Genomic DNA, 17952 nt, shown 5'->3' with positions numbered 1-17952 from the left:
TATACAGAAAATCCACCAACGATTCTAAGGCGAAGAGGGACCTGACCTGGCTCTTGCGGTTTCTCGTCGATTTCGGCGATGCCAAATATGTGTTGTTGAAACACAAATCGTGCTCGCTGTTTGATGAGTACGGCGAACACTCGTGCACTCGCGAGCGCCGTGTCTGACTTTCACGCTACAGAGACAAAACCGATACGCTGCACTTCAAAGCACAATGCAGAAGGGGTAGGTTTCCATACGAAGTCTACAGAAGATTTGCAAGTTTCTGTTACACTGCCTCGCGTCTGAGAAGTGACGGTATTAATCTTCAGAAGGGAAGCATGGCAAAGAGTTTATTGGGTGCCTGTGGACGCGCCTGAAAGCGATGTAAAAGTTCCCGCTTTTTCTCGGGATAGACACCTTAAGGGAATCCTACATTCTGTGTCGAGCCTGCATCATGACTTCGTGTAACACCCGGTGGAACGTGAGTGCGCAAAAACAACGACACTGTCCCGTGCCGTTGCTAGTGAACGGTACTTTACAAACGGAGAAAGTTTTCATGTCGCAGGCGCCTGCTTTGTAAGTGCGCGTTTGCGGCACGGAAGAAACCAGGGCGTGCCTTGCACTAGATAAACCACTTGGGATAAATGTTACATGAGTTTCTGCGTTTGCGCTGTAAAGAGGAATCCAAGTATTTTTGAAATCCGAGCATTTCCCTTTCGGGATCTAAAAGTACCACCCCGCCCGGATGCCATAAAAGAGGTGGAACTGAGAAGGTCCTGGAAAACTCTGGAACGTGTTTCCAGGTGTCTGTGGGAATGGGAAAACGGGACAACGAGCACGTTTTGAGAACAAAAAAGGAGCACAGGAGAAAAACTCGAAAAAAGAGGGGAATAGTCCTAAAGTATACACACCCCGAGGAGCACAGATCCTACTGTAGAGCAGCCTGAAGAAGAGAAGCAAACGGCTGGAAGTCGGCAAGACATGAACCACCAGCAGCACACATCTGAGCTTCCAGGGTCCCGCACAAAGCCCTTAAGATGGGCCAAGTCCGTCCAAGTGTATCTGGGGAGAGGAAATGTTCGTTCGCCAGATTTCCGTTTCGTCTGAACGCGTCCATTATACGTTGTTTCCTTTTCTCAGATTCTTCATCGTCCTGCATTTTATTTGTGTCGCCTGGTGTTGACACCTCGAGTCTACGAGCCACTGCGTTCCCCTGCTGTTCCCCTGCCGGTCGCTCGCTCCTGCACTCTCTTTCGCCGTTGCTCTGTCCAGGCACCGGTCTCCCATCACACTCTCTGGCGCCTCTTAAGAGCACATTGTGAGTGAGAATCGACAGCACAGACCGTAAAGAAGAAAGGAGGAGATCCCGTCTGACGGACGAAAAACTCTTTTCATGCACGTGAAGCAGCCACGGAGACAAGAGGCAAAGATGTATGTAGCTGATCGACAAAGCGGGAGATGAAGCCGCAAATGAAGCGTCGAATCCGGATGCATACAGAGGCGTCTCAGGAGGCGTGCTTGCCCCTGTGGGGCATGTAGAGCAAGTAGAACGAGAAGCAGCTGAGGACACACATGTACGACATGCACCCGGAAAGAAAGAACGATACTTCAGAAAAGCCAGAGTCTCTTGATCGCTTTCTTGTGCGAAGTTGTGCTGCCCATCTAGAGGACAGAAACTTCTTGAACTGCCCCACACACCCTGGAGTGCGCGGTGATTCCTTCGGGAGAAGGACAGACGAGGGAGAAGCGAGGGAGAAGACGGCGGGGCAGAGAAAGCAAGAGAACCTGACAGAGAAGGGAAAGAAAGGGAGGGAGACTGCTGCCGACGCTGTGTCTGGAGGAGAAGCTGAAACGAGACTTCATCGTAGGGTGATGAAGGGGTTTCCTGTGGAGACACAGCTCCCGCTTCCCGGGATCCGCGCGAAAAAAGGAGACGTTGGAGAGCAACGGGATCGTAGAGAGGCAGTGACGGATCCAGACGGATAGGCCGAGGTGGCGTGACGAAGGAAGACGCGGAAGTCGAAAGAGGGAGAACAAGAGACCACGCCAGTAGCAGAACCCGCTGAATGAGGGTCGGTGTATACGGCGAAGACCTAGGCAAACATGGAAAATAATTGCAAGAGCAGGAGAAGGAGATAACGCGATGCAGGGGTAACGTAACTTGGATGTCCTCTGGTGGGTCTGAGAGACTCCGAAACGGCCATGGAGATATTCGGCTCATGACATACACTTGTGCGAACCCAATCATGACTGCAGGGACGCCTATATGAAGTGGACCTACACCTCCGTGGGGGTACGCCCCCGATCTCCTTGGAATACTGTGTGCACGGCACCTTTTGTCTGGTCTCTGGATTTGTGCGGCTGACGGCTTGCTTCGCTGCAGGGCCGCTGTGTTTGTAAAGACGCCAAGAAGCTTCGTTTCTGAATCCCAAGAACAGACTCTTTCTGTTTTCTCACAGCCACCGAATCCCCACACGTCGAACCTCGGTAGGCATCCCAATGGCTTCGCAAAAAGTTCAAGAAACGTCTCTTTCGGAAACGAAGATCGCCGCCTCGTGCTCAGCGTTCTCCGTTCGAGGGACTCACCCAGTCCAGTGGTCAAGAGAGCCCAGAAAAATTTCCTCATTGTTTGGAAGGGTGAGGAGCGCGGCGAACAGACTCAGGGCTGCTTCTCGAAGGCGCAGAGCTGCCACCTCTGAGACCTCTTTTCTCGGCGCAGGACGGGGACTGGGAAAGGTTCGAGAAGAAGTCGAAGAAGCAGGAGACAACGGAGCATCCCACGTTGGAGAGAGAAGATGCATCGACATCGGGGCGTTCGCACACCAAGCTGGAAACTCAAGATCCTCACTTACTGTCTTCTCCCTCCTTCCACTCTCCGTGTGTGGTTTCCTTGCTTTCCCCGCGTTCTCTCCGTCCTCCACTTGTCCTTCTTCTGGCCGTTCGCGTCGTTCTCCCGGGGTAGCCCAGCCGCCATCCTGGCCGCCAGCTCGCAGTTCTTCGCCGTGTCCGCATGGACATTTTTTCGGGATCGACAGGAAAGAAAGGCGGCGAAGCATCGATGCAGCCTGAAGTACCGCGGGGCCGAAGAGCCACTCTCGCTCTTCCTGCATCCAGTGCGTTGCCTCGGCAGAGACAAAGAGCGACACCGCATGCAGGAGATCTCTTCCAGGAATGCGTTCTCGCCCCTTGTCTACCTCGCAGAGACCAGAGGCACACAGCGAAGACGACCGCGAACGAGAAGACGAGCAAGGCGTCGAGCGCGGAGGCGAGCGAACGGGCGTGTGCCGGGGTGGAGAGCCGGTGCCGATGGATGCTTCAGCCTCACATGTTGGGTGTGTCTTCTCGCGGGAAGGCGAACGAGGCTCTGCGGAGTCCCGAAGCGGACTTGAGGCGCTCGCGTTGTCCTGGATGTCTGCACCTTCGTGCACTCGTCCGACGCTGCCGCAAAACCCCCGCGTTCGCGCTGAGGCATCACGCGAAGATCGCGGCCGTCTCCGCCGCATGTCATCTACTACCTGTCCGAAGGAGTAGCGACAAACGAGCAGCGTGTCTCGAATCAAGCGTAACGCTGAGAGACGAAGATCGAAGAGCGGCTCGGGTGGGTGCTGAAACTGGATAATGCATGCCTCCAGAAGAAGACGAAGACATTCCACCTGTCGAAGCATGTCCGTCTCTCCGTTTCCGAACTCCCTTTCTCGACTTTGCTCTGACCCCTGGCTCGTGTCTGCCCTCGCAAGGCTGTCTCCCGTCTTGCTCGCGTTATCTCCTCCGAAAAGGGGGATCGGAGGACGCCCAGGGTCTGCAGAAGCATGTCCTGACTTTTCGAGTCGATCGACTTTCTCCTCGCTTTCCAGGAAGTTTCGAACTGCAGGGTGACTCGTGAGGAGCGACGGCGCGAGGGCAGGCGACTTCGGCGGATCCGTGAGAGCGTGCAGTTGGAGGAGTTCGTGGAGGGACGGCTCTGCGTCGAGGAGAAGCAGAAACGAGGAAAAGGCGCGTTCTTCCAGTCGCTGGAGTTGCGCGAGGATTGCCGCGCGAGCCTCAGTGCGGCACAGCTCCCGAAATGCCAGAAGCGAGGTCGCGTTTCGTCGAGATTCTTGAGTCGGAACCGCAGACGCGCGAGCGGGTCGCGGAGGCGAAGTCGCGAGCGAACTCGCAGTCGGAGAGAGAGACGAGGAGACGCGGGAGGACCATGAAGAGGAGACAGACAGAGGGGCGGAGGGGTGGAGTGTCCACGGGGAAAAGGTGAGAGAACCAGGCGAAGACGTCGACGCGTCGAGCGACCGAAGAAAGTGAAGTAGCCGATGCTGGTGCAGAAGAAGCGAGGACGCGAGGCTCTGGAAGAGGCGTAACATGCGATTCAAAATAAACGAGAAGGCCCAAAGAGGCGGCACCGACGCAGGCGCAGACAGCGGACTCGAGACGACAGGAGTCCATGACGAAGCGGGGGAAAACGAAGAAGACGAAAGTGACGAAGGTGGGGAAGGAACAAATGAATAAGAATGAGGAGACTCGGTGACCGGAGAGGATGCAAGACGGTAGAAGAAGGGGGTCGGATATCTGAAACACGGAGAAACGAGAGAGCGAACAAGTGAGCGTTACATGCTTCGAGATTCAGACATGAATCGACTTCGATTCGTGTGTATGACTCTTAATCTCGATCTCTCTATGTAAACAGATGAGTATGTGAAGACCTAAACATGCGTGTTCATTCGAGGTATGGGGAGCGTACTGGGAAGTGGAAGGAAAAACATGAGTCGTGCCTGCTTGTAGCTTCCTTAATCACCTCAGAAAGTAGCATGAAACTGTCCTCTGCCCCACTGCGAACATCTCCACACCGCGCTGCCTATCGGGGGGGGCCTTGAACCCCGAGACCCAGTCCGCTTCCCTGTCTCTTTAGGTTTCTATTTCTCTCTGTTGTCTGCTTTTGTATCCCTGTCTCCCTTTGTCTGGCTTTCTCTCCTTTTGTGTTCCTCTGTCTCCTTTTGTGTTCCTCTGTCTCCTTTTGTGTCTCTCGGTCTCTTTTTGCGTCTAACCGCCTCCTTCTGCTTCACTCTGCCACTTCGTCTCCACCTCTGCCATTCCTCCGCTCTCCCTTTCTTCCGTCCTCCCTGTCTCTGCCGGCTGTCTCTCTGTGTCTCTCAGTCTGCGTTCTCTCTGCATGTTCCTTCTATCTGCCGGTCATCTCTCTGCGTCTCTCTCGCTCTGACCTACCGAGGTAGCTGTTCATCCCCTGGCAGGCGCGTCGGTCCTGAAAGGCCTTTTTCTGTTCGCGTATCCCTGAGAGTCTGCGGTGTCTCCTCAGTCCTCGCGTTGCCACGGGCGCCTGTCCCCACATGTCTCTGCGGGTCTTGTCTCGGCGCAGCGGAAGCCAGTGAACTTCGCTGGCTGTCTCCGTTCTCCGGCGCGTCGCCGGCCCGTCCTTCTCGCCCACAATGCGCGCCCGGAGCCTCGGGAGCTCGCACAAGAGGCGCCGGAGAAGGCCGCTGTGGCTCTGAGAGCCGCGACATGCGTTTGGAGATGTCATGTTCAGTCATGGCGCCGTCATCTGTTCCCTCTGGCTGGTGCCGATAAAGTCTGCGTCGTGTCTCATCTCGTGGTCTCTGACCGGCGAGGTAAACGTCTTCCACGTAGTCAGGAAGAGCCGGATCTAATTGCTTCAAGGCTGTATGCACGCTGTGAAGAATGTCGCGAAGGACGTCGCCTTCCCTCGGCGTCTGCAGAGATTCAAACGACGTAGAAAGATAACTTTCTCCATTTCGCCGTATACCATCGTATTCGACTCGAGTGCCTGCTTCCCGGCTGCTTTCCTCGTGAAGGAAAAAGGCGACAAAGGCGCCAGGCAAGCGAGAGAAGAGGACGTGAAGGAAGTCCAGGAAGGCGCACAGCCGAGCTGGGGTGTACGAACACTGGAGGCTGCGCTCCAGTTCGCCGGAGAAGAGAATCCAGAACGCTTGGAAGGCGGAGACGAAGTCGTGTCTGTAGCTCTCTTGTTCCCGCTCGAGATGCGACAGGAGCCTTCGTGCTGCCTGGACTGGGTCCGCGTCTGTACAACCACGTTCTCCGTCCTCGCCGTTGCGCGTTTCGAGTTCTTTCAAAAGCGAGGAGACCGCCTGAATCGTGTCGCAGCCAGCCTCCTGAAAAGGCTGGAGAGAGGCCCACCCAGGCGAAGAAGACCCAAGACTTGCAGCTGCGAACAGTGCAGCCTCCGAGCGCGCAAGCGCCGAGCTGGTTCTCACGAGTCGTCGAAGAGCCAGCGACAACAGGCGGAACGAGGCCGGCGACAGCACCGGCCCCCAGGTCTCAGATCCCCTCTGGGCCATGATCAACTCGAGCGAACGGAGAAGGACCTGCTCTGTGCCATCCGCAGCGGTCGCTGTCTCTCTTCTCCCTTTACCAGCGGCGTCTCCCACACTCGATCTGGCGCCTTCCTCAGACGCGCCTGTCGAGTTTTCTTCTTCTCCTTCTTCTTCTCCCTCTTCGTCTTCTTCTCCTTCTTCTTCTCCCTTTGCAGGTCCAGTTGCAGCGCCCCCAAAGGTGCCGCTCGACTCAGGAACGGAAGAGGAAGAAGAGGTAAAAGAGGAACCAGTGTTTTGCTGTGTTGCCTGGCGATTGACAGGCAGACGGAGATGCATGCAAATGTCTCTTAGTTTCTGTGTTGAGATCTCAGGCAAGTCGCCCAGTGCCTCTTCGCTGTTTAGAAGCTCGTCGAGCGCCTTCCTCCAATGACCATCTTCTTTCTCTCTCCAGGCCCCTCGCTCGTCCTCTGCGCCTCCATCTCTCTGTCGCGCGTTCGCGGCTCTCTCCAGAAATGCGTCTCCGTTCTTCTGGCCATCTCTCGCCTCATTCTGGAGGCGTTTCTCTGTGGTTCTCTGCGACGAAAGCGGCGGGTCCTCTCGCTTTTCTTCGCCTCTGCTTGGTGCCTGCAGCTCTCCAGAAGAGAGAGCGACACCGGCCACCGAAGCACCTCTTTCTATTCCTTGAGCAGAGCGCAACTGTGAAAGCAGAGAGACATGCTCTCGATGCCGGCGCTCGAGCTCCTCAACTCGCTGTCGAAGCCTGTCGTTCTCGCAAGCCTACAAAGAGACAAAGCAGAAAAACGCTTTCGCCTGACTTCCACTATGCCAACCAAACGTTTGGAGAAACAGGCAATTTGGCTTCTTCTGTCGCGGGGTGTACGTACACCCCACCTGTCAGGCCGAAACGCGGCTGTGTCTCTCCGGTTTCCCAACAGGAAGTCTCTAGGTTTTGGGGTCTACGATTCGTGGACTCCCCTGTTTGGATGCTTGGCTCGTTGTCTGCGTTTCCTTTCCTGAACGTTATGGCAAGAGCCATTGTCTGTTCTCAGCCTACTCCTATCGTTTGCTTCTCTCTCCATGCCTCACGCCATGCCATTGCGCGGTCTTTCTGTACTCTTAGAGGGTCCTTTCTCCGCCTCGTTCCTCCACCACTGTGCCCGCGTTGGCAGGTGTATCACCGCTTCCTTCGTTCTCTGTTTTCTTGGTTCATCCTCTACTTCCAGTTTTCGAAGAACTTCCCCGTTCCTTCTTTCGTTGTCGATTCCCCTCCCTTCATCTATCTACCTTTTCTCGTCTCGTCAAGCTTACAAGTGCATCTTCTCGGTCGGGTCCTTCGCTTGACGCGCCGCCTCTGCCGATCCACTTCCCGGTTCTTCCCCAGGAGCCTACTCCACGTTCGGCTGTTTCCTTCTCGCCGTCAGTTTCTCCGTCACTTCCTCTCTGTCTCCTTCTCCGCTCGCCTGTCTCCGCGTCTCTCTGCTGACTGGCGAGGCGGAAACGCGCTTCTTCTCGCTCTCGCTGCAGCTGAGAAATCCGCTTTTCCTGAAATTCAATTTTCGCGCGCTGCAGCTGAATTCGCGCATGCAGGCGATTCACGTCGCTCGGCAGAGGACTCGAAGCCGACGTATCCTCGCAAGGCACTCTCGACGACCTCAAAGGAGTTGACGAAGAAGCTGAAGAAGAGGAAGAGGAAGCGAAAGGCGAAGAAGAGACTGGAGGGAAGCGCTGAGAAGAGAAGTGAGATATGCGAGGTTCCTCCTTGTTGTCATCATCGACGACGACGGCGTCCTCGAAGGCCTCCATTCCCCCAAAGCATAAGACAGAGCGGAGGGAGACGAAGAGAAGAAGAGGAACAAGTGGAAGAGACTGTCTCTGAGAAGAGTAAGAAAAGCGGCTCCGTTAGACCAGACGAAGGCGAAGACGCAAGAGGAAACGAGACGCACGCATAAGCGGAAGAGAGCAGCGTGAGTCGAAGTGAGGCCTTTGATGTCGAAGGAGACTCACAGAAAGATGAGAAAAAAGAGGGAAAACCAAGGAGAGAAGAGAGAAGAGAAGAAGACGCGCCGAGACGAACAGGCCGCAATGGAGACCGAGGCGCTGTCGCTTTTTAGCGTAGGCAAAGAGGAGACAGAAGACCCGGAGGCGCGGTAAACGAGAGAAGGGGGACAGAGGGGGAGAGAGTGATGAACGGATTCAAAGTCGAGGGAGGATCAAAAGAGGGAGGAAAGAAGAGAAGATGGAAGAATCCGAAAGGAGGAGGATGAAACGCTTTCTCGAGGTGTCTGACGCTTCTCTCTGCTGTGCGTCTCGTCTCCTTAAATTCTTCTTCTTTCTGACGGATCGGCGGAAACGTTCGTGCTTCTTCATTTCCAGCGGTCCGAGACGGACAACTGGAAGAGTGGGGGCGCTTTGCAGCGAATTAAACAAAGAGAAAAATGTGAAAAGAAAAGAAGCATGTACAAGACACGACTCGGGTGGAACGAGACAGAGAAAGAGGAGGGCGTTCTCGCTCGGATGCCCCCCCCCCCCCAGGTGTCTCTCTCTACCCTTCTTCGTCGAATTCGAAGGCGAGAAGACGACGGAGTTGAAGATTCGAGTGGACGCAGAACTCATCAACTCGATGAGGCGGTCTTCTGCAAAAAAAAACGACGGTCGACGCTGTTGGACTTCTTCTCCTCGAAGCGGCGAAAAAATTGAGCTTCTGTGTTCGCTGTCGTCCGCGTGTCTCCTCGGACTGCGCATGCTCTATATACCCCCTGAAACGCAGGCAGAAAACAAGAAGAGGCGAGAGACTCTAACATCACCTTTGGCCCGCAAACCGTCGTCCATATTTCTTCATTTTTTCTCCTTTTTTTGTGTTTTTGCAGACTCTGTTCTTCCGGGTCTCCCTCGTCTCTCCTTCGTGGTCACCTCTCGCGGGAGACCGTGTCTCCGGCTACACCACGGAAACCGCACACAAGAGAGACTCGCGGCTCTAGCTCCGCAAACGCCGACAGAGAATCCTTTGCTCTTGTCGCTGTTCCTTTTCGCTTCCTTGCACCTATTGTCTCGGCTCTTGTCGACCATGGGGAGAAGACGTTAAACCCAGGAAAAGAAACGAGCCACGGAGCGCGAGCAGCTCGTCAAGCTCAAGCGACGCCGCAGAGCAGACAAGGAAAAAGAGAAAGAGAGAAAGGACAGAGGCCAGCACGGTTGACGTATTTCCCTTCCCCTCGTTTTTCCTTCTCCCCGCGGTTCCGTCTGCCCGGAACTTCTCTTCTCTCCCCTGTTTTTCCTCTCCACGCTCCATTCAAACGACCTTTTTAGTCACCTTCTGACCCCCGTACACGTCCCCCTCTGCTGTCTCTCCTCCGATGGCGAACGAGGGAGACAATCCTTTCGCCTTCTTCGCCTTCCAGGCTCGACGAGGCCTCCCTCCCCCCGACCTCTCCTCCCCTCACTCCGTCTCCTCTCCCGCCGCCTCTTCTCCCCTCGTGCAGCATGCACCTTCCCTGGCTGACGCATCGGGTGTACATACGCCTGGGCGAGGCGCGCCGGAGAGATTGAACCGGACGCGCGCAGAGTCGAGCGTATCCGCGGCCTCTCCGTCTTCTTCGACGCCTCGAGGGTGTCGTGGCGGCGGAACTCTGCGAACGCTTGCAAAGCCGAGAGAAGGAGAGACGGTGCGGGAGCGACTGGCGTCCGGAGAGACATCTAGGTCTCCAGACCTCTCAAGCCACGATGAAAATGAAGAAGAAGTGAAGAAAAAACAGTGCATTCGTCTCCCCAGTCCTCCATCGTCTCTGCCGGCCGTGCCTGGGCTGCCCACAGACATCACCGACGTTATACCTTGCTCTTCTTCTTCGCCATCCGCTTCCCCCAGTTGTTCTCCTTCCGCTCGTCCGCTGCCGTCTGAGGAACGCCCGCTCGCTTCTCAGACTCTGTCTTCGTCTCGCGGTTCTTCGCCTGACTCTCAACCCACTGGAGGATTACCTTCTCGCGGACGACACTATCTTGGTCGAGGCCTCCTTCCTCCTCGGGCAAAGCGACCAGACAAACGCTTTTCCTCCCTCTCTTCACAGCATCTCTCCGACTCTCCAGTCTCTCATACGGCCTTGCCTCATTCGCCGCCCACCTGCCCCTCTTCTCTCCCCCTCTCAGAGTCTTCCTCTTTTCGCACGGTCTCGTCTCTGCCATCTTCCTCCTCTTCGTATCCACCTGGCGCGTCGTCTCTGTCTTCTTCCTCGTCGGCCTCTCTGTCTTCTTCCTCCTCGGCGTCTCTGTCTTCTTCCTCCTCGGTGTCTCTGTCTTCTGCTTCTGCATCTCCTGCTGCACAGCCTCGAGGGCGCATGTCTCCTGGGGTCGTTGACGGCGAAGTCAGACAACGAAAGAAGCGAATGCGCAGCAGCAGCCAGCGCGCCGGTGGAGACGCGCAGAACACTGAGGAACCTTTCTCTCTCTCGGACTGGGTCGAGTCCCTGGAGCATGCACCTTTCTTGTCATCGACGCCGGAGACGCTGCAATCTCCGAACGACGCGGAGGCGCCTCGAGGATGGCGAAAAATCGTCGGAGCTCTCATTTGCCTCAGAAAGAAATACGCGCGAGCGACGAGGCCTGACGAATTCTACGAGTTCCTCGTCCGGCTGAATGTACGTCGCATGCAGCGAAGAATTCTTTTTCCTTCTACGCTTCTCCACCTCTGCCAGATGCCCTTTCGTGCAGGATATCAACGTGTCTGGGTTTCACACTGATCAAAAAGGACATCAGTGCAGCGCTTACGAGTGTACAAATCCACATTGCGTTTTTCCTCTGCAGCTTGTTTCTATAATCCACACAAAGAAATTGAAATCCATCACCTATAAGGGAAAATCGCCTCAATGCAGATCTTATTGCAGTAAATGCTCCTATCGTGGACTACAGGTGCTCTGCTGGAAACTGACTGTGAATATAAACATGACCCATGCAATGTGTAAATAAATAAAAAGGGATACAGATAGATTGATTGATAGATTTATATTTGTGTATAGACGCTCACGGACGGACAAGCTGATGAGGTGCCGAGTCGTTGAAAAAACAGCGTAGTGACAGCGTGAGGGAAAGAGGCGGTCTGTTCCGGTGACTCTGCCCTGTCCCTTGTCTCGTTACTAGAATGTAACTTTCAGTTTCATCGGCTTTCCTTGTGTTTTTATTTTCTCATCCCTCACGACTCCGTGCAGTGTTTCCTCAAACCGGTAAACAGACATTCTGAAGACGTAAGCTCGAAGGCCCGACGGCGCTTCCCCGTTTGTCTCGACAGGCAGTTTGAGGGAACGAGAAGAAAACGCACGAGATCTAAAGAGAGGCGCGTCTTTCTCTCCGTTTTGCGGTGGTGTGAAGCGTCTTGGTTTTTGTTACGTGACAACTCTTTTGTGATTCTCCAGCGATTCAAAGAGCCGAACTTCCTCGCCATGATTGCGGCCGTTCTAAGCATCCGCTGTCGCGACCCCGTCGCCCTCAGGGCAATGACTTCTTTCATGCATGCAGCTACTCGCCGAGCGGTGCAGCTTGCGAGGCGTGGTGTTTCGCTTCGTGCGTCTCCCGCGACTTCGATTTCTCCTGCTGTTTCCTCGTTTCGGGACTCGATGAGGCGCTCCTCGGCTTCCGGCAGCGAAGGCGAAAGAGACACACGAAGAGACGAGAGAGACACCGATGCTGAAGGAGCACTCAGCATGCGCGAAGAGGGGAAAGGAGCAGAAGACGGAGAGCGAAGCAACAGCGGAGACGAAGAACGGAGCAGTCGCAAAGACGAAAGAGGTGACCGTGAAGAGGAAACAAACAGGAGAGAAGAAGAGGCACTATGGAGAAAGTTCGAGGACGAAGGCCCCACATGCGAAGTAGTGAGGGTACGCCAGAGAGAAGAAAACAACAACAAACGAGCAGACAGCGGGGGGGGAAAAGAGAACGCTGAGTTGTGACAGAAGGGGATAAACTGCGACTCGACCCAAAATGTCGACTTACATCTCTGAGCTTCGCTGTAAATCTCTCGTTCGTCGCTTAAATGCGTTCGGGGAATGGTGCGTTCTCCTTTTGCGTTCATTCGATTTTCGCTGTATTGGGCAACTGGCAGCATGCCGTGGCTTGCGAAATGGACTTTCTTTTGTCGCGTCCTCTGTGTTCGTAGTGCCGCCTTTGTACGGAGGATATCATCCTTCTTGATTGCGGTCTGTCTCGCGTGAGGTTCGTCTTCGTTCCTTCTCTTGGGAGGAGAAGACACCCAACGGGGTTCTGGAGAAGTCGACTTTTTGCGATCGTCTGTGATGTTTTTTTCTTTTTTATTTGATGTCGTCGCCAACCGTCTCGCGAGGTGTCTCCATCCGGGAGAGTCCTCTGCGCATATACTCTCTTTGTCTTCAATTTGGTACAGCACATGTCGGAACGCGAAATCCAGGAGTGCATTGCAAGTGTGAATTTCAAGGACTCGAAGGCGCGTCGCATCCTTCTCCTCGCGCGGACGCTCCACAGCTCTTTCCGCGGGCGTATCCCGGCTACCTACGAAGAGCTTGTCAAGCTCCCCGGCGTAGGACCCACGGTACGTTTTCACGAGCGAGTCTTTCGTTTCAGCGTCCGTCGAGAGTGCAGACGACGCGACCGGACCTCGCCTGCCCCCGGAGAGAAGCCGCGGAAAGCCTCTGGTCGCAGATCTGAAGTTCAGGTGTCTGCGGGTGACTCCAGTGCCGCAGAAAGCGCCGTGAGCGTCGCCGTCGCAAAACAAAACATCGATCGCGCACTGGGCATGTGTGGAGGGAACTCGAGGGGCGAGTCTGTCTTCCGGGCCGCCTTGCGCTTGAGATATTCTGCAGTGGTTCTCTTTCCTCTGGATTCTCTGTGTTTTTGTTCCGCTCTTCGCCACGCGTTTGTCTCGATTCGGCCGTTCGTGATTTGTGTCTGATCGCATGTTTCAGTTCTCGGTAAGTGTCTCGGGGGCTCTGAGAATCGGGTCGCTGTGCACTGCGTTTCTCCGTCGATCGACCTTTGTTGCGTTTTTCTCGCTTCTGCTGGCTGAAGCATCCGGGTGAGATCTTCGCGCTTTACCTCCCCTTCCGGTCTGTTGTTCTGCCTCCGAGTTTCTCTTGGACAGCCGGTTTCGCATCGTTCTGAAAGACGCGATTGAACAGTGAGGTTCGCATTCAAGATCGATTCTCTGTTCGGTGTCTGCTCTGTCGTCTCTAGCCTTTTTGTTACTATCGTTCTCGACGCGTCACCAGCTCCCTCGCGTCTTACCCTGTGTTTTGCCACCGAATTCATTTTCTCCCCAGTCGTCGAACGTCTCCTGTTCTGCAAGTTCACTCGGCTTTCCTTCTGCTTTTCCGCCTTGTCGTCTGTTGCTCCTTTCGCCTTTCAGATCGCCAATCTTTTGCTGTCTCTACAGTACGGCCGAAATGAAGCCCCCTCACGTCGAACGCTACCGGCTCGGTTCTTGTGTTTGAAGAAGTCGAGAAAGGCTTTCTCCGACACCGAGGACAACGAACCTCTCTTGTTCTCTGTCCCCATGCTCTCCCCCAGAGCCGGCGAAGTCAACTGGCAGGTATCGTCACCCTCTCTCTCCTTCGAAGCTTCTTCGGCATCTTCTTCCCTCTTCCGTTCTCCGTTTTTCCTCTCTCCCTTCGTGTCCGTGACGTCTCCTCCCTGCGCTTCTCCTTTCTCCACTGCTTCGCCTTTCTTTTCTTCCTTTGTTCCTCTTCTTGTCTCTGCGCGTCTTTCTGTGCTTCTCTCCCCAGTCTGCTCGCTCGCTCGTCTCCTTGTGTCTCTGCTTCTTGTTCTGTTCAGGAGGTTGAGACGCGAGAAGAAGAGCGACCGATGGCGCAGATGCCCGCAGGAGACAGCCGCCACAGTGGGCACAAGCCATGGGTGGAGGAGCCTTCTCGCGACTATGCAGAAGCCGAGGAGGCAAAGGACACAAGTGGAGACTCGAGCCAGCAGACTGGCGACACAGTTTCGCTGGACATCAACGAGAGTCACATTCGCCAGCTCCTGAGAAACGGAGGCGGCCTTTTCGTCGATACGAACGTGAAGCGACTTGCCATCTGTTTCAATTGGTTGCCGAGAGACACGGTGATGAGTTTGCAGGAGGTTAAGGAGGCACTGGAACGGTAGGCCCGGTCTCGCCATTTTCTGGTCACCCTGATTGCGCGGCGTTTGACCATGCTAGCATCTGAGAAGTTGATTCTGTCGCTGTTAATGCGCGTGATAACAGTGATCTATATGTCACGGCTACACCATCACCGATGGCAGGTGATCTCCATCTGGGGTTCGTCCTCGTTTGTGCAGCCTCGGAACCTTCGGTCGTAAGCGCGACTCTGTCTGCCTCATGACTGGGTTCACACGGTGCCCTTCGTTTAGAACTCGTCCACCGAGAAAACAGGACCAATGGCTGGCCTGCCTCTGTGTTAGTTTTTCAACTCTACGCAGAAGTCTATTATCTACTCAGTGCTCGTAACATGATGATCATGAAACGCACATCAGAACTGGGATCCGGTGAACAAAGACCTTCGAGATCTAAACCGGTAGACCGACTCTTTGCGAGATTCGGTACCCCATTTGCTGCATGCAGAGAGACGAAAACAGAAGACATGCAGGATTGCAGCGAAGCGTCCTCGGGTGTTACCGCGCCTCGGACCGGGGACAGCACGACAGCTTTCCCTGTTTTGGATTGCGCCTCTCCTTCTCTTACTTCATCTCCTTTTCTTTCGCTTAAAAGGCGGAGAATGACCGGTGTGTCTCTCACACTGTCTTTCTACCTATTTCGCTCACGACGTTTCCGCGTTTCACGTTCCGGAAAGCCTGAATCGTTCTCGTCTCTCTGCTGTCTCTCGTAGCTGGATCCCTCCCGGACTGTATTTCGAACTTCCACTTCTTCTCGCCGGTCTGCTCCAGCTTCTGTGTGGCCGCGAAACTCCCAAGTAAGCTGGTGGGCAGTCGCGCGGCTTTTCCGTGTTTGCTGTCTCTCTTGTCGGCCCTCTGAGAGCTGGACTGCTCGCGTCGCCTTCGCGCTTTTTCGCGACGTACGCGCAACTCCTTTTCGCGTCCATCTTCCGAGTTCCCACTGGGTTGACGTAAATTTGACAGAGCCGCCAGGGGAGCTTGACCACGGAATTCGCCTCCAAGTTCAAGACACAGCGCAATAAACAGATTTGAAGGAGACGACGAATGGACGGTGCCTCTGCGGGCTTCTCGTTGTGGCGGTCTCTTTCTCTCCTGCATGTCTATTTGTTCTCTGGAAACAGTCGAAAGCGCTGGATCCTGACTCTATAGTTCAGATGTACATGTCGTAGAGTTTCTCCGTCTCTTGAACTCTGTTTGTGTATATCTCTTCCTATGTTCCCTCGATTTCTCTGTTTTTTTTCATAGCGGTCTCCCTCGATTTTTCCCCCTAGTTTCCTTCTCTTTTCCCGGAGACCTTTCCCTCTATATTCGATCTCTTTTCTCCCCATTTGTCTGTCTAGTTTGCTCTCGTTCTTCTACCTATTTCCTCTCCAGATTGCGCCATAGGTATCCCTCGACTTTCCATATCTTTTCTCCCTTTTTTCCGCTTTATCTGACTGCGTATCGCTTTGTCTCTCTCGGTGTCTCAGGTTCCTGTCTTTTCCTCTGTCGCTCTGTCTACTGCTCTTTCTGCTGCTTTCCATGTCTCTCTGACGTTTGCTTTTCAAGCTTTGTATTTCAATCGAACTTTCATTTTTTTTCGATTGAGTCTGCTGCGCGCCTCTGGACAGGCGCCGCGAGACTCTCTCCCGCGTTGCCGCGTATTTTTCGCCAACGGCATTCCTCCAGCGCGCCATCTTTTCCCCGGAACGATCTGTTTTTCCTTCCATGCCTGCCGTCTTCTACCCTGCACCTATTCCTTTACTCTGTCTTGGTGATGCCCTGGCTTTCGAGTTCTCGCCTTCGCCTCGCTGTCGATGTTGCCTTTCTGCATCTCTCTGTTTCTTGCGCCTGTGCGTCTTGTCCCCCTTTTTTGCTTGTCTTTCCTGGCTGTGCCGCCTCTCTCGCTAGTCACTTTGTTGGGCCTCTTCCCTCGATGTTGCCTTCGTTTTCGGCGATTTCCGGCCTCCCTTACGTTGTAGGTGCTCCACATGCTGGCTGGCGGATATCTGCGTCCACCGGCAGAGAGCCGCGGTGCTCGCGAGGGCCGAGAAGAAAACCGACGCAAAGACGGAGAGAAACAAGAACCTAGAAGGAGCACAGACAGATGCTGGATGCTGCCCAGAGGCGAGAGAAGGCACTGGAGACCAAGCTGCAAAAACGAGAGACTCCGAGCCCTGGCGAAGCAGAGAAGAAGAGAGAAAGAGCCAAGAAGAATGCAGGAGAGAAGAAGAGAGGAGGGGACAGAGAACGGCAGACGACGCGACACCAAGATGCGGAGAGTGGCTGAAAGAAGAAGAGAGAACAGGAGAAGAAGAGCGAACAGAAGCAGAGACGGTGAACGGTGTCGCCGAAGGAGGTGAACAGGACTTTGGTGGGGCAAGTCGAAACGAAACAGACGGGAGAGGAGGTACATCTGTGTGCGCGACAGAGGAACACCGAGAAAACGACAAGGAGAAGCAAGAGGTGATCCTCTGCTCTCCTGTTGAGTCTGTCAGATCGACGAACAGTGGCCCCGGCCGCGAAGAGCAATCCGACGAAGAAGGTGAACAAGAGGCAGAAGTTGAAGGCCTTGCGGGGACGAACTTTCGAGTGCACAGCGCGTCACTGGAAATCGTAGACTCGGATTCCAGTAAGGAGGAGCAGTGCGAGAGCGCTGAAGAAGATCAAGACCTGGTGACGATCCTGGGGGTTCGAGAGGCGTGGGATCCCTGAGCGTTCTAGCGGCTCGTGGCGAGGGAGACGCGTTCGCCTTCGTGCTGCTTCGGAGACTCTCGCCACCGAGAGCGAATTTATCGACGAACAAGAGAGGGAGAAGTCGCAGCGAATCGGAGGCTGCGCCACACAAGTCTGTGCGTGTAGGTCAGACAAGGTTGGAGACGAAGGGAGGAAAAGAAGAAACAAAAAACCGCGAAGGAGGTATCCAGGCAGAGGTAAGGCGACTGCGACGGGGCGGAGACGCACGAGAAGGAAGACGAAGGATGCGAAAGCGACAAAACGAAAGAACAGAGCATGCCATCAACCGGACGGGGGAACTGTGGCGTTCTTGAAAATGTCTGTTTTCAACTCTGCTTTCATTAAAAAAAAAAGTTCTGCTATTTCCAAAATCCCTGAAACGGTGTCTTCGCTTGGCGTGGTTGTTTTTACGCTGTCACTGTGTCCGGCGCTTTGTCGCCTCCTTTGTAGACTTGACATTTTACTTTCGATCCTTTTTCGTAGCCGACTGCATGCCGAGAAACAAATTCTTTTTTCCGAGAGTCTGGCGCGTCGCCTGTCTCTTGGCTATCCCCCACTCTTGCTCATGAGGAGCCGGTTTCGATGGCCGACATGCCCCGCCTTACTTTCTCGAGCTTCAGTTTCGTCAGTGCAAAACCGTCGTTTTGGAGTCTCCGTCGCTTCTCGACTGAGCAGCTCTTCACAGCAGAGCAGTGGGCCGAGTCATCAGACGGCTGTTCCGTAGAGCCTTCACGTACCTCTTTCGAGGAATAGAAGAAACAACTTCCGTTCTCTCGCGCGTTCCCCACAGGCACGTCTCTTCCAGGGAATCGAAAGAACGGAGTGTTCCCTCAGG

The 17952-nt window shown here is 54.6% G+C and overlaps 2 protein-coding genes across 2 annotated transcripts; one reads left to right on the top strand and one right to left on the bottom strand.

Annotated features, from left to right (window-relative positions):
* Positions 1-601: 601 nt before the first annotated feature.
* TGME49_285480 (hypothetical protein) lies at positions 602-8663 on the bottom strand. The gene is made up of 4 exons (XM_018781949.1): positions 7590-8663; positions 5197-7058; positions 2569-4542; positions 602-2075 (listed from the first exon to the last, which is right to left on the bottom strand). Exons 1-4 carry the CDS (start codon positions 8082-8084, stop codon positions 911-913), a joined length of 5496 nt encoding a protein of 1831 aa, XP_018637817.1. The 5' UTR covers positions 8085-8663; the 3' UTR covers positions 602-910.
* Positions 8664-9085: 422 nt separating this feature from the next.
* Positions 9086-17615, top strand: TGME49_285490 (helix-hairpin-helix motif domain-containing protein). Its single transcript, XM_018781950.1, has 7 exons — positions 9086-10909; positions 11681-12142; positions 12664-12828; positions 13642-13824; positions 14067-14389; positions 15116-15199; positions 16364-17615. Exons 1-7 carry the CDS (start codon positions 9635-9637, stop codon positions 17094-17096), a joined length of 3225 nt encoding a protein of 1074 aa, XP_018637816.1. The 5' UTR covers positions 9086-9634; the 3' UTR covers positions 17097-17615.
* Positions 17616-17952: the final 337 nt, after the last annotated feature.

This window comes from Toxoplasma gondii, chromosome V (assembly GCF_000006565.2).
Source record: "Toxoplasma gondii ME49 chromosome V, whole genome shotgun sequence".
Lineage (NCBI taxonomy): Eukaryota > Apicomplexa > Conoidasida > Eucoccidiorida > Sarcocystidae > Toxoplasma > Toxoplasma gondii.
The sequence above is the reverse complement of the archived record's forward strand: the minus strand, read 5'-3'. Positions and strand labels throughout refer to the sequence as shown.